At 39.8% G+C, this 16338-nt stretch overlaps 2 protein-coding genes across 6 annotated transcripts in view; one reads left to right on the top strand and one right to left on the bottom strand.

Moving 5' to 3' along the window:
• UBAC2 (UBA domain containing 2) overlaps positions 1-16338 on the top strand; it is a 156525-nt gene that overhangs the window by 71479 nt on the left and 68708 nt on the right. The window lies entirely within an intron of this gene.
• Positions 863-14359, bottom strand: LOC114888243 (G-protein coupled receptor 183). 3 transcript variants are annotated; one of them, XM_029210293.1, is made up of 3 exons: positions 13871-14359; positions 6364-6449; positions 863-2885 (listed from the first exon to the last, which is right to left on the bottom strand). In XM_029210293.1, the coding sequence occupies exon 3, from the start codon at positions 2865-2867 to the stop codon at positions 1785-1787; it is 1083 nt and encodes a 360-aa protein (XP_029066126.1). In that variant the 5' UTR covers positions 2868-2885; positions 6364-6449; positions 13871-14359; the 3' UTR covers positions 863-1784. The 3 variants fall into 3 exon arrangements, with proteins under 3 accessions (XP_029066126.1, XP_029066125.1, XP_029066127.1); XM_029210292.1 differs by lacking the exon at positions 6364-6449; XM_029210294.1 differs by lacking the exons at positions 6364-6449; positions 13871-14359 and adding an exon at positions 3775-6192.

The following is a 16338-nucleotide window of genomic DNA, read 5'->3' as shown; positions in this document are numbered from 1 at the left end:
GTCAAGTGACATAGGTATTTACTACCTTGTTTGGAGGATCTTAAGAACTGACCATTAGCACCGAGGGGACTCTCTTACCTGCTATGAAACAGCATGTTGGCTTATACATACAATAGTCTATGCTGGAACATAGTCATAGAGCTAGTGTGCCATGAAGATGATCTGAAATTCAGGAAGCTTTGTTTCTGGTTTTCCGTTAGCAACTTTCACAATGGTTTCTCTTTTGGGATCCAACTCAAATGACTACGTGCGTGTCACCCTGCATAAAATTTAGTGTTTTGCCCTTTTTTCTCCTTCACTTGGAAATGTTTATTAGATGGAGTGAAGGAGAGGCCCTAAGTTCCTGACTTGAATCCTTGTGGTCTCACCTGTCTCCGTAAGGTGAAACAAGGACCAGTGCCTATTTTTGACAGTGGCTTTTTAAGGTCAGCCAGCTCTCTATGAAATTAACAAAATACAAATCAGAAAGCACTCAGTAAATGGTGCTGAATCAACCATTAAGATTAGTTTTCTTACAGGATAAAAGTTGAAAATGAGTAAGAGAAGACTTTAAAAGAAAATATTTCCAGGATATAAAGCCTAATAAAAATTTTAAGTATGACTCATGACACAGCATTTCATTTCTTTAGTTCCGTCATCAAACTTGGTATCATTGCTAACATGGATACTGTATTGGGGTAATTTGGGGATTCAATAAAGCAAATTTGAGCTGGCAGATGGGTGATTGTACTTGCAGAGGTCATGCTACTCATAAAAAGGTATTTATTTATATAAAATTTATATATTTATTTATATAATGTTGTAAAGGATCCTGGCTACTCTGAAGTTTATGATTTTGCATTTTACTCCCCATCTTCTTTAGGCAAGCGACAACTACACCCCACTGCTCATCCTCCCTACCCTTTCTGGTAACCGCAACCCCTGAAATACAGATACAGGGTACTGTCAACTTCTGTATAAATAAGAAGCCATCCCCTAGGGACCCAAGAAAAACCAAGGCTATTTGTATACTTTTTTATTCTCAAGAAGAATTTAGCAAGTGGTGCCTCCTTCCACATGAAGTCCTTGTCGTATTCCTGAGCAGTGGCCCTTGAATGCTATGCTGGGTGTTTGGGAAGAGCTTTCATTGCATTCATCACCATAATGTTGCTGTCCAAACTCTGTCTACTGCTAATTTTATCCTCCCTGTAACTTTTGCTGAGAGTTGACAGTGAGCACTGAAGGACATACTCATAATTTTGTAGCATCCAGCTCTTTATTCCAAAAGAGTTTTTTGAAACAAAAATTTATGACTCAGAACAAAACAAAACAAAAAGACTTATTATCGAGGAGATAAAGTCTAAGATTGAAGGAAACATGAACTGAAGAAATATGTTATCAAAAAAAAGAAAAGAAATATGTTACAATATTAACATTTCTACACTGGCAATATACAATTTTAACAGTCTTTTTTTCTTTTGCCAAATTATTGGCAGGAAATATTAATGATTAAATTTTTCATTAACACAAAACTTTTCTTTCTACACTGTGAGTTATTAAAATACGCTCCCTTTTGGTGTAGTATTTCATTTACAAATTAGAACTTTGCTTAATGTTGTTCTCGAGTGTAAAAAAATGCATATATATCAATTTACTTCCAAGTTGGAGGTGAGAAATAGTGCCCAATGAAAGGAATTTAAAAGAACCCTAATTAGAAGTTAAACAATCATTTTGATTTATAAGAAAAGTCGTGCAAAGTTTGTCATACAGTTTACTTTGCTATAAATCCAAGATTTAATTCCTTTTTACTTTCCATTTAAAGACTTGGAATGTATCATCATTTGAGTTTCCGTCATTTCACGTGAGTTTTCTTCAGGGGCTGACTTCACGGCACTGGAAATTGATACACTGACTTGACGTTTCAGCATCTTCATGACCTTTCTCTTGTACCCTTTACATGCAAAGAAATATATAAAAGGGTCCATGCAGCAATTGAAGTTCATCAGGCATACTGTGAAGTGCAGAGATATCTGGAATGAATATCTTTGGCTACATTCCAGGAGATCAGGAAAACGAAGCTTCTTAATCATGTGTTGAATAATTGCAATATGATAAGGTGTGAAACAGACAACAAACACAACAATTATAAAAATAATTGTGTTGAGAGCCTTTTTGTTTACACCAGATTTCTCACTTAATGGGTTCTGTTTGGCAGTTTTAAAGAGCTTGCAACAGATTTGAGAATAGCAGATAAGAATGATTACGAGCGGAAGTACATATCCTATGAAACATGCACCAAGCAGAATCCAGGGAAGAGATTTGGTTTCTTCAAAGTTTGGATATTCCATGCACGTAGTCCTTTCAGCCTGCTGCTCTGACATAGGTTTTATGAGCAGTGGGAGTGTTTGAGCAAATACGAGAATCCAGACAAATATGCAAATGCATTTTGCATGTTCGATTCTTTTCATCTTGTTGTACCGCAGCGGGTGCACCACAGCAAAGAACCGGTCAATGCTCAGGCAGGTCATGAAGTTCACGCCTGCGTACGTGTTGATGTAAAACACGAGAGCAGTTATCCTACACAAGGCCTCGCCGATTCTCCAGTCAAAACCCAGTGCATAGTAGGCTATCCGTGTAGGCAGAGCGGTGGTGAACAGTATGTCTGAAATCACCAAATTGGTTGAATATAGAGTGGTAGAGTTGATTTTTTTCCTGTTTTGAATAATGACCGTCAAGGCCAGCAAGTTTCCCATGAGCCCAATTATGAAGACGATGCTGTAATGCAGAGGCATGAGGATCCTGGCTGTGCGGTGGTGGGCGTAGAGGTCACAGTCGCTCTCCAGAGGAGCTGCAGAGGGTGTAGTAAAGTTGTCCATTTTTATATCCATCAGCAGTGTTCAAGGTCTCTAAAAAAACCAAGAAGGGTACGTTTAATTAAAAAAGCATATTTAACTAAAAGCGATAAAAACTGCCTCTTATAGATCTAACTTATAAAATTTCAAGATTGATATAATTTTTTATAATCTGTGATACGTAATGTGGTTACATACTATATAGTAACAGAAAGAGCAGAGAATAGAATTTATGTTTTTACTCTCACAATTTGGTGGTTTTGGCAAAGCTCTGGCAAAGGAAATAGAACCGTTTAAATAGGGCAAATGTATTTTTGCGAGAAGAGGGAATGCACTAACTTTTTCGGCAGAAATTTCCCCTTCCTTTTTCTGAATCATCGTCTGGTTAAGGGTAAAATCATGTAAAGCACCCCACATTTCAGGAAGCGTAAAACTTTGCTTTTAAATTGAGTATCAGTTGGACTTTTTTTTTCCGCCAAATGCATATCACTGCCAGGAAATGAAGTCAGTCACACATTTATGTAGTGAAATATGGACTCACCACAGTGATCTGATTTGTGTTAACCCAAAAATTGTGAGAAACAAGCTAAGGTCTTTGTTAGGTTTTCTTAAAAAAGAAAAGAAAGAAAGAAAGAAAAGAAGACGATGACCACAGCAACCCCAACAAAAAAAGAAGAAAAAGAAACAGAAAGGGAAAAAACGTAAGAGCTTCAAGGGGAAACTTTAAAATTGATGCAGATACCCCGCTGATGCATGCACTGTGTGTTCCTACATGGACACACTGTAGGAAGCATTACACACGTGGTGTTCTGTGTTCTGCTTTATTCATTTACCATGTTCATGGATCAGTGTAATCTATATTTTTGTCCTATGTGTAGATCTTATATAGACATTTGATAGATATTCTGCAGTATTACAGTGTGTTAATGCATAATTTGCTTACCTACTCCCTTTATGAATATCTGGATTATTTCCAACTCTTTTCTTGTTATAAATAACGTCTAAGATGAAATTTCAAGTCCTCAGTTGAAAAGTGGGAAACTCCTACAATAAAACTCCATATATGAGGCTGAACTTGGATAAAACTAAGGAAGAGAAGAGCAACAAATTCTGTGAAGTTATTTTTAGAAGAAAAATAATTTTCTGATAGGTCTATCTCTATGCACAAATCTGAAAGTCACCAAAGCTGAGGGGAAAGTTCAATATATCTAGTGATGATGGTACTATATGTTAAAGGAAAGAACTCTATCCCTAGCCTTATCAAAGCAGTGACCACAAATCTACTTCTCCGACTGCTGTATTAAATGAGTTGGAGCTCTGCTAACTTAGTTCTAACCGTCTTAAGACAGTGATGCTGACGGACAAGGAGGGTTCTGAGAGGCTTGCACTAATGTCACAGGTGTGCATCATCTACAGTGTTGATAGGTTAATCATGAAAATATGGGAATACAACCTAAGGCAAAAGGAAGCTGCAAAGAAAGTAGAACTTTTTATTTATCAAGGGAATACAAGCAAGGAGACTGGGAAACAGCAAAGGATGAGGATGATAGGTGGAAAACACAAAATAAGAGGGTAGGAAATGCGTCACAACAAATTTAAATGGCTTGAACTCACCGATTAGAAGACAGAGACTGTCAGTCTGGATTTTTAAAAATCCAGCTGTATGCTGCTTAGAAAAGAGGGAACTCAAAGCGATTTGCAAAGTTTGAAAACAGAGGCATGGGAAAACGCATACCAGGCAAACCCCAACCAGTGGAAAGCCAGAGTAGCAATATTAACATCAGAAAAAAATAGAATCCAAGGCACAATCAATATTAATAGGGGTAAAGAAGGTCGCTACACAAGTTAAAAAGAACAGTTCACCAAGGACATGAAAAGAATCATGAACTGTACGTGTAACAGCAAAACTTGACAAAATTTAAAGGAGAAATGGTCAAATCCACAGCCATAATGGGAGATTTTAACACATTTTTATTAGAATATGACAGGTAAGAAAAAGATTGACCCAACATGACTTAAAAGCTAACAGAATTTGTGCTGAAAGCACATTAGAATTATTTGCAAATTTAACCATGTACTAGATCACGAGAGGCGTCTCAGATTTCTCAGAAAATCGTTAGCTAGCAGCTCACATTCCTTGTGAGTAGTACCATGCAACTAAGTTAGAAACCAAAATTAAAAAAGTAAAGGATGCACCTGGAATCTAAAGATATATTTTTCTGAGGAACTCATGGGTTAAGAAATCACAATGCAAAATTTGAAGTGCTTAGAACCAAAGGACAAAAATACTACAAAACTGTGGAATGCAGCTAAAGAGTTAATCCGAGATTGATGCAAGACCTTGAATGCATTTATTTCTTAAAAAATTGAAAATAGCTATGTTAAATATACAGCTCCAAGAAGCTAGAAAAGAACTGAGTTTGCCCCCAAAAAAGTAGAATAATAAAATTAATTGGAGATATTAATGAAATAGAAAACAAAACAAACAAAAACCAATAAATATGGACTTTATATTTTGTGCGGGGGTGGGGGGATGGAGTGATCCTTGAAAGGGAAATTGTGTAAATTGCAGTTGTGGAATAAAAGTAGGAAAACTTTTTGCAGTTAGTAGGGAAAGGCTTCGCTCGTGTGAGAAGTGGCTTTCAGGAGCCGAGACCGGACATGAGGGAGAGGTGGAAATTCCAGGCACGGGTTGCAGTTTAGGAACAGGCATCAGGAGCTGCCTTTATTTTTCTAATTTTTGTGAAAAAAAATGTTTTTCTGAAAATCTCAACATGTAAATTTTATTTCGAGGAGTCTTCCAAAGCAGGTTCCTGGGAACTGCCTTTAAAATACATGGTGGGGAAAAAAATACACTGTGGAGTCTGCTAATCCTCCATCTGAATAATAATTATCGTAGAGATTAGGAAAGTTACACTAATGTATGAATCAGAGAATGTGCCATTGCCTACCAGTTGTAAATGCACGCCCAGCTGCTTCACTGAATGAAATAAAGCACCCAGTAGAGTCACAAAAGGCAGTGTTTTCAGAACATTTTAAGTTAAGAAAAAGATGTTTAACACAGTGTTAATTTTAAGTGCGAAAATTTGCAACCAAATCAAATGTCCATCATTAGGGAACTGGTTTAGTATTTTATGGCCATATAGTAGAATACGATGCAGCCACTGAAAATGGCAATGTAGATGCCTATTTCCTGACAGAGAATGATGTTAAGTAAGGAAAGCAGATTCCACAACAGGCCACTTTGCGGGTAGGAAAAGCAGCTGTTCACACACACATCCCTGCATGGATATATAGGCCAAAACATAATTCACGAGTACAAGTAATTTTTGAGTTTAATCATATATTCTAAATTTTTAACACCAAACATGAATTGACTATGAAATGAGTAAATAGGTAAATAATTTTTTTTAATCTGAAGAAATCTTTTTTGAAATTCAGCTCTTCTTGCAAAAGCCTTGTCCTCTGACATACTTTTCAAAGCTAGTGCTCTTTATTCAGATTTATGCCTTAGTTTTCGCTAGGTGCCTACCTTAAGTCATGTCTGGAAGAACCGTCCCAGCAGCCCTGCAAGCCAGGTGTTGCCATCACGCACCCACTCTCCACTCGAGGAAACCTCTGTCAGAGAAGGTAAGGGTCATGCTGGATCCTTCTCTCTGCCAACCTGGCTTCAAGCCTCCTACTCTGTCCAGTCCTCGGCAGGGGCAACTGCTTCACGCTGCCTTTCAAGAACTGAGAGTTTGTAGTTTCAAACTGGTCTAGGCTTCAGGGCCATCCTCACCTGTACACAAACAGCCGGGGCACATGTGGCCTAGCCGTTCCAGAGCAGGGAGACGATTCTTCCAGAGGACAACAGGACTCCCACTCCAGGAGAGGTGCCTTCCCAAGTGGGAGGCCAGACTGGTGGACGCTGCGTCATGGAGCCCTGAGGGGGAGACTGGGGAAGGGCTGTTTGCCGCCCGCCCCTGCCCCGAGTCGGTCCAAGAAAGGCACTTGCACAACGTGGATGTGTAAATGGGCTGACCCAGAGGATCTCAAGTAAAGGAGAATCTGGGCTGTTTTGAAATGTGTTCTTTTGGATATTTAGTAACCTCTGGAAGGTTGATTCCATCCGTCAACAGCTCTAGTATATTACCTTTGGTGTTACTTATCCTGTGTTACTAATGCTATAGTTTTAGTCCATTTTATCTTTTCCAAATTGAGAGAAAACCGCTTTCACATACTTGACTGTTGTTATCCCGTTCTTATACCAACCAATCCCAATTTATTATCATCCTCCTTCGGAAATATTATTTTATCCCTTCCTTTAATCATTTTAGGATTCAGGATTACTTTCCTGAACCTTGACTTACTCCATTCTTTTATTCAGCAAAAATTGGGTTTAGTGCCTCCTCTATATGCTAGATCCTGGAAATTCAGAAATGATACCTTTTAATGTCTGAGGACCTCAAACTGAAGGATGGATGTTGGGAATGTGCTGTTGTCTGAATGAGGTGTTATCTCAGTATTTGCTATGTTTCTTCTCACACACACACCACACCCGGGTTCTGCTTGCTCTTTGCATTACAGTGCTCCTTTACCAACCTTTCGATTGCGAATTCCCCTTTTAACTGTTTCTGGTCCTTCCTCTTTTAGTCATAACTAAATCCTTTCTTTCTTTCACTATATTTTAAATATTTGTCATAATTATTAGACAACAGCGTCTGACATGGTATTTAGGATAGACATACTGAGTTGTACTTGAAAGTAGTGATACTATGGCTCGCCATTTTGTTGCCTTAAGAAAAGCATAAAGAAATGTTTGTTCTAAATTTTTTTTCCTTAGAATACTTGTACCTGTAATAATTATAATTTCCTCATAATGCTTTCTGATGAAAAGATGTACAATGTCCCTAAGTTGTCCTTAGTGCCTCACAGCTGAGAGACAAGAATGAGGATTGCAAGCTTTGCCCTGAGGGCACAGATAGTACCTGGGCTGCGGGAAGTGTGGGTCCTTATTCAGGTTCCACCCAAGGAACTACGGGGCAGCCATCTGTGCCAGTCCTCTTAACATTTTTGTTAATAAGAAAACGAGGCTATCTCAGGTTTGTCTCTGTAATGCAATATTGATCCTTTTAACTTTACTATTATCCTAACGTGTAAAACAGCAAGTTCTTCCACAGCAAAATATCCTCCGAAGTATTTTCACTTACATTTTTGAAAGTGGGCCTGTGTGTGCTTTTCTCTAGAATTGATTTCCTCACTAATAGAGTAGCTAGTGTTTCTTAAGACACTATCGTGTCATTTTTGCATAACCAGACATGTTGACATGAACTGTCAAGTTCTTTCTAGCCACAGAAAGGAAAAAATAAAAGGCCCCCTCAAAACTCATTTATTAGTATTAAAGAAAACTAAGAGCTAATGTGATTTGTACTGTAGAACTATTTACCCTGGATACCAACTTGGAGGCATTTGTGACTTTTCACAGGGTACTTCTGCAATCCCAATTTACTTGCTTGGATAATGATTTATTTGTGGCAGAAACAGAATAAAATCCTCATTATATTCAAAGATTTAGTAAATGCTAGAATACCAGCTTTTAGTGTTTAGCTTTAAGATTCCTGAAATGTCCTGAATACCCCTAATATTTATTCGCTTAATAATCATCAACACTTAAAAGTGAGAAGGGGTTAAACTTCTAGTAATTTTGTTTAAATTCAGTCCTTAGCAATGAATCGAATGGGTCAGATCATGCTGACATGATCACTAATAAGAGGTGACTTCTCTGTGAGGTGAAGTCTGCTCAGGACCATGTTTACACATTGAGATACTGTGACTCAAAGTGCCCACAGTGGCCTGCACCAAAGAGGAAGTTACAGGAGTACGCTCTCAAAAACAACCCAAAGAATGGACGTGCAGATACAAGTGATACTTGTCGTTAAATGATGAGCGTTGTTGTTTGATCCCATTGTTTGCCTGATTTCTGTTGCTGCACTGTCCTTTGGTTATTTTGTTGAAGAGGGGTAAGATTGAGGGAAAATTTCTGGAGTGGGAAAATAAAGTCACTGGGAAAGGAGGGGGCAGAGGAAGGCTCCAGGCTCAAAGGAGCAACAAGGATTTGGTCTCCCGGGAAACAGATGAGCACAGATGGATCAGGACAGCAGGCTGGGGCTGTTTACTGCCTTTGAGGACAAACATACCCCGTGGAAGAAAGAAATCATTGCTGCTTCCTCCTGTTACCTAGTTTTATATGTATTTGTCAGTTGCTTGAAAAAGCCTCCTTGTTCTTGAAGCTGAGCAAACAGGGACATCTGAGTTTGGTCCAGTGTCACACATACCGGGGCCTAGCACTCAACCAGTCATGTTTCTCACCTGCTTTACGGTGACTCAGCAACCATCACCTGAGCAGTTGTGTGTCCCACTGGCCTGCGAAACAGGCATCCCTGAGGCACAGACGGGCAGTGACCAGCGCAGGCCCAGCCTCGCGTCCCTCCACTGGTGCAGTCTGATGGCCGTTCCAGACTACTACCCTGCTCTCAACCGCTCTGACAGCCAGCACACACCCCGATAACCTAGTCAAAGCGATCTTCCTACACTATCAGGTGATACGTTTTTCCCACTAGCTTTGAGTCCTAGGTTGATAGCTGTGTCCAAGATTGATTTTTTGGGAGATTATATAGGGAAGATTGTCCAGAAAGGTGACCACTGACAGGTGCTCCCACGTTCTCAGACGGAACCTCCCACGTGCCAGAGTGTTTATGTCAGGAGTCGAGTCGTCTGTGGTCAGTGTGTCTGAGGGCACCTCTCTTCCCTGTCTCCTAGGGAGCTCGCTTGCTTGCATCCTCCGGCTTGTGGAAGGGTGACCCTGCGGCTCACCCCAGGACACAGCCTGGTCCTGCCCACCTCTCAGGAGGTCTGCACAGGGTCATGTGTAGGACAGTGCACAGGGAGCTTCTTCAGAACAGGAAAAAAAAAAACAAAAACCCAGCATTGGCCCATCTGCACTTTCCTCTTTGTGCCTCGGCGGTGTCCTGAACCCCCGCTAAAGACACTTCACCTTCTGTAAACACGTACATTGGAATTGATGGGAAAGTGAAAGGTGCCTGACATTTGTGTTATCTGGTTAAACACCCACTTGCACATTTGGGGTTTTACACAGTCTGGCTAGTTTTCTTTCACCTTTCACTGATTATTTATTCCTTGTGTAGCTGTTGGCAGCTTGAATACTGACTAGGACGGTATGAAAGTCTTCAGAGATGAAGACAGAGGAGGTGGTAGCACTGCGGACTTGAAATATATGGCATAGTGTTTAGGAACTGGAAGAAAATATAATCCCACCGTAATACTCATTTCAGTGTAAGGAAGACAAATACTGTGTTTCCCTGTGGCATGATTTGACCTGTATGTAGGATAACCAACTGCATAATATACAGAGACTCCTTATAATGAAGGGCTGAGTCAGTATAATCTTTATCCTCTGAATCCAAAATATTTCTAGAAACAACCCTTTCTCCTTAAAGTTCAAGCGAGTTTCAGATTTTGATTTTCGTCTCTATTACCTCATAGAACTTAGAAACATTAAATATCCTCATTTTATGGATAAGCAAAATTCGGGAGAGATTGGATCATTTGCTCAGGGTCCCGCCTCAGGACAGTTGCCAAGCCAGGGACCACGCAGGCCTCCGTGTCCTCGTCCCCCGCTGCCTCCTGCCTTCAGCCCGCCGGCCCCCGGCCTCTCCTCTGCACGTCCCCTTCTGTCTGTCCGTCTGCCTGTGTGCGTGCTGCTCCCACTGCCCTGCCTGCCTCAGGCTTCCCTCACTTCTCCGTGGAGTTGCAGTTGCAGCGTGCACAGTGCCGTTCAGATGGTGCCCAGGCAAACTGAAAGCCGTCTGTCACGCCACACAGTCTCCTTCGTGGTCGGGGTCTGCTTCCCTCTTCAGCTGGATCTCTAGCCGTCTTCCATCCTGTGACCCCCCTGGCTCCGGCCCTACTAGATTGCTTGCTGTCTTTTGATGTCCTGTGTTCTCTCACAGCTCTGTTCCTTTCTGACCCTCTTCCTTCTCTCTGGAGCCTCCTCTCCCCGGTCCTGGATCCTCAGCTCCTGCTTTCCTTCAGGGCTTCGCTCAGAATCAGCTGCTCCCGGAAGCTTCCCTGGTTTTATCCTCTCCTGCTGCCCCGACAGCACCTCCCCCTGCCCCGCAGAAAGGCAGTGTGGGGTGTCCTCACCAGGGCACTGCCCTCTGTACTGGCATCTGTACTGTTTGTTTTGTTTCTGTTTCCTACCTGGCCTGTGAAGTCCTGAGAGTGGGGGCTGTGTTGTTAATTTTGTGCATCTCCAGCTGGCCCATGATTGATGCTCAATAAATATCCATTAAGGAATAGCAGAATCCCAGCTTTCTTGATCCTCAGAGTTTCTTATCAGACTGCAGGATACATTTGATTGATAATAGTAACCAGTATTATTCAGCATAGACTGTGTCCCAGGCACTGCCCCGGGCACCTTATGTATGTTCACTCACTGAATCTCACAAAACTTTCCCAAATCCATTGCCACGGGTGAAACTGAGGCACAAAGCACTTATGAGTCTTGCCTAAAGACACAGCTGTTAAGTGTCAGGATTTAATCCAGGCAGTTTGGCTCCAGAAATCACATTCAGTGTAGTATGTTTTAGCCCCTAGCTCCTATTTCCAGCATGATCTGATGTTATTGGTAGGAAACAAGTGAAATAGGAAGACATCTCAAAACTTTAACGCAAACCAACTCATACACCTGTCTCAACCAGAGAGCAGTTAAGGGCTAGGGAGGTGGGGAGAGGGAGGAGGGAGGGAAGGAGGGAAATATGCTGATATAAATCAGGAATTCATTAATTTATTTGTAGCATATTTCAAAGTAAGCAAAAGTTTTATAAATAAATTTAGATTTTTACTATTTTTAACAAGATTTCTATAAAACAGCTTGGACTGAAATTTCCACTGAGAGAAGATGGTGAAGACCTAGGACAGCTCTTATGCTGTTAATTGATTTTTACTGGCATTTAAATATTTGCAGGTATTTAGCAAAATATTTTTATTCTTCTCTTTGGGCTTTCCAGATACTACAAGGATCTTTGTTACCTCTGTCGTTTCCAGAGGATTTTAACGTGTGTTATTTCATCTTACATTGAAGCCCACTATTTTACAAACTTCCTGGCAAGCTAAGAAGGATACAGACTGGAGGGTACTGCACGTCCTCAGCACGTACACAACCAGGGCATTTTAACAACTCCAGGAGGCCCTTAACCACAGCAGAGAGAAAGCTGTCACTAGTAAACTCCTTTACTGGATGGTGAGCTCTTTTTTCAGATGTAAACTTCTTGAGGATGATGGCTTTATCTCATTTTATCCCATAGAGTGTTTCAGAACTGGCCAGCAACAGATACCTAGTAAATGCCTCTGGAAAGCATAAATGAATGAAAGTCATATAGTGACCTGAGTTAATATTTGTTCCATTAAATGACTGGTCATGTTACTGAAAAGCTCTCAGAAGCTAGTTGAAAGTGATTTATAAAAGGAATTCCCACCACCACATGATAGGTGAACCTTGTGAGGGAGAATGCTTTCTGGAGCGGTGTGCTTTTTGCAGTGTTATGTCCAAAAACTATGATTAACCCCCAAGAGAAAACATGTGCTGAAATACTCGCAAATGCAAAGTCCAGACAGAAAACACAGTTAGATGTATAATCATCCACAGACTCAATCTATGTAAAATATTTTCTAAAGATCTAGAAATAAGTTCAAGAAAAAGAATTCCCATAGAAACGATAGGGCGAGGAAACTTTGCGTATTGGATTCATCCTTCCGTGGTTTAATGGGCAGAGGGAAGAGAGAATGGTAACAGGCAGTTTTCCAGCACTTACTGTGAGAGCCAGTGCTGTAAGACCTGGGCAGTATGATTACTCCCCATTTTACAAATGAAGCAGTTGAAGCCTGAGAAGTAACTTGTCCAGGGTCACGCAGCTGGTAAATAATGGAGCCCCAGTTCAAGCCTGACTCCAGAGCGCATGCTCTTAACCACTGCACTATATTGTACTTAAAGTGAGACCACCTCCCCCGCCAAAATAAAAGACAACCACACACCCTCCTTTAGAGGAAGCCTCTGCACAGCTTGTATTTTACCAAGTTTCTGTTACCTCCATTCCCAACCTGGACGTAAATACTGGCAATTCACTGCATCTAATTCATTGTTTTGTGATATTTTTTAGGCACACAGAAGTTCTAGAAAAAAATACGGAGATGTGTTTAGTCTTTCTGATCATCAAATAAATATAAAGCAAAGAGATGTTCTTTTTTCACTTGTTAGATTAATAGTTTATATTTAGAATTAAAATACTCATGTTGGCTGAGAAGCAGTGAGGCCCAGACTGTCACTGGTGGGAAAGTAAATTGGTAAAATGTTTTTGTAAACTGAAAAATATCAATTTATTTCTGAAGTTTTTTTTTTTTTTTAAATGTGTACCCTTTGCCCCAGGAATTCTACTACTGGGGTTCTATCCTGAGAAATAATAGAAAGTATAAAAGTAGAGAAATAATAGAAGTATAGGAAAGACTTTTATGTACTTACATATGTGGTCAAATAGTAACATGTACTAACTCTTTTATTTTAAATTGTGCTGTATAACTTGTTATAAGTACAGTACATTTAAGTGTAGGAATACTCCATTTTAAAATAACTTTGTTCCTTTCCTTCATAAAGTATCCTGAAATACTGGCAGTATTTGATGATTAATATTTGATACTGTTTTTTGTAATTGTGAGTTCACACAGAAGTACAAAGTTAGCCCTGTTTTTTGGCAAAGATATTTCTGGCATGATCCATTGCTTTCACCCAGCTTAGTATCAGCTTATTAGAACTGCCTGTCACCAGAGAGTCTCAACTATATTAATGATAAAATCTTTGTTAGAAATGTTTATAGCTTTTTGTTGAATAGATTCTTTACCTTTACCTTCAACCTTAATTAGGGTTTCAAAGTTTTTCTTAACTCACAAGACCTTGTTGAAAAAGCAAAATATCTGGTACTTACCTCTTAGTGCCTTGTTGGGACCTCTGTGTGGTGGCAGTCAGTATTCGCCCAAACTGAAGTAGGTTAACCTTGGCACGTTGTTTTAAGGGAGATCATGCAGACATCCTTTTATGGTGGTGGCTTTTTTTCTGTCACCCTGTGACTGAGCACAGTAATGATCAGTTAGCCTCGTGTGTGCGTGTGCACTTTTTTTTTGTTAATAGGAAGTGAAATTTTTCTGTTAGTGATTTTTTAAGAAAGAGTTATCCAAAAACCCCTTGGAATTTATGAATTTTTGATATCTATGGAACTTTATAAATTTTTCTATAAAGATTTAAGTTTAAAAAAAATCCTTTGGAAGAGACTGAAGCAATAAACCTTAACCAGGAAAAAAAAAGAATCATAGTTATTGATGATTTTGTATCCATATTATGTGTCAAGTGTGAGTTTTTAAAGGTTTTAAGGGAAAAAATGTCAATTTTGACAATTCTGTCTGCCTGGAAACTTGGTGCAGGGAGTAGTTCACTCATTCTGTATCTTATCAACAGCTTAATGAGAAAGAAACAGAAATTTCTGTGGTGAGTGGAGAAAAACGCTCTTTTGCATGTGTACAGTGATTAGTCAGTATTTTCAGGCGGGAGACCAACTGACTGGATCGCTGATTGCATGGACACGTGCATGACGAAGGAAGAGTTGAAGGGGGCATCCTACAGCTAGAATTGCCTCTCGTGCACAGGATGAAGGAGACCTGTGCTGTTCACCTTCAAGCCTTAATGGACTCAGTTTAAACCAACAGTGTCACATGGCTATCAAAATGGAAATTGATTTGCAGGCTAAAATAATGGAAATATAGCGCTCAGAACAAGAGAGATGATCTGGCCATTCCCAGTGAGCTCAGGAGGCTGCGTTTTACAGGGCACGGATGACCTTAGAGCATGGGTGGTGAGGGGTCTAGATGCCAGGTCTTAGGAGAAATGATGGAATAAACTGAGCATGTCTGGGCTTGGCAGGGACGTGATCATTACCCTCACGTGTTAGGAAGCTCTCATGGTAAAGGGTTTAGATTGTATGTGTTAGTCTTCCTAACTCCAGAGAGTAGAAGGAAGGCCTTGTAAGAGGAGGTTACCAGACAGCTTTCAAATCAGAATGTGAAAGTAGATCTCAAAAGTTGAGATCATAAAAAAATGGCATGTTGTCTCTTATTCAGGTGCTTGAATAAACAGGATGACTATTCTGAGGGATGTTAGAGAGAATTGAATCATTTGGTAGGCATTTGTAACCCTGTGACCTCAGAGGCCCTTCCACTCCAGGATTCTGTCAAAGTGGCTGAGGACCTTTAGCCTCTCAGCGGTGTTATTCCATTGAGAGGCTTGTTAGGTTCTTATAAGCTCTAAAGTGCTAAAGATCTGTAGAGAAACCTTGTCAAACAGAAGAGCTACAACTCACCTAAATTCTTTGGGTCTCCACCCCATTATATAAAATAAGAGTATTGAACTAAATGATCACCAAGATAATTCCTAGTCCAATAATTCTGTGAGGGGGAAATACAGAGATTTTATGATTTGGTGGATCAATATGATAAAATCTTCTAGAACTAGTTCCTTTAAAACTTGGATTGAAGAATCGTTGAAGAAGACACTGTTGAGAAGTTTTTCAATTTGTTGAGAAGCCATCCTGGTGGGGTTTTGGTTTTTAGTTTTTGAAATAGTTTTCATTAAGTAAAACGTTGTTATATCATGAAATCTAGGTAAAGTAAATGTTCTAGCAAACTGGATCTCCCCCTTTTTTTGGTATTAGAGTAGTCAAGTGTATAAAGAAGAGGTGATAGGGTAACTGTCCTCTGAGATGCCGTTGAGGTTTAGTGTGAGATAATTTCACGAGCTCACAAACCTTATTTTTATTGTTGAAAGTTACCAGGATTTCTTTAGTTGTACTGTAAAAGTGGAGTCCATGTCCTTTTCTGTAGAAGAGATGGACGTTTGTGACCTGAACTGAGAGTTTCTACTATTTTATTTGTTCTGTCAAGCACAGTTGTGAGTATAGAGTAGATAATAAATATTAGTGACATTAGTGAATGAATTCTTTATGAACCGTGTTCCTCTTTTCTGAACTTCAGCCCTATATGCTTAAGCCAGATAGGACTTCCAGAAGTTAGCTGTTCACAATACAAAAAGGTCAAACTGAGTTATTGTTGCCAATATAAGGAACAAATGTTGTCGTAAAATAAGGAAAAGAGAAAAACTGGTCAGTGACTAAAAACACTCAGTGTGTATAGAAATAGCAATGGAAATTTTCTACAAAACAACCTGTATAACCGTGGTCTGAACTATATGCTTTTGTATTATGGGTAGATGTGGTTTAGTGTTTAGTCATCATTTAAAACTACACAGTGATGAATAACTTCTAAGGAATTTTGAAACTTCTTCTATTGGTATATAAGATATGAGCTGCGGTCATTAAAATTCCTATCAATATTTCTTAGTTTACAC

Source organism: Monodon monoceros, unplaced genomic scaffold, assembly GCF_005190385.1.
Source record: "Monodon monoceros isolate NGI ecotype Baffin Bay Population unplaced genomic scaffold, NGI_Narwhal_1 Super_Scaffold_8, whole genome shotgun sequence".
Taxonomy (NCBI): domain Eukaryota; kingdom Metazoa; phylum Chordata; class Mammalia; order Artiodactyla; family Monodontidae; genus Monodon; species Monodon monoceros.
This window is presented reverse-complemented; position numbering and strand designations above follow the sequence as displayed.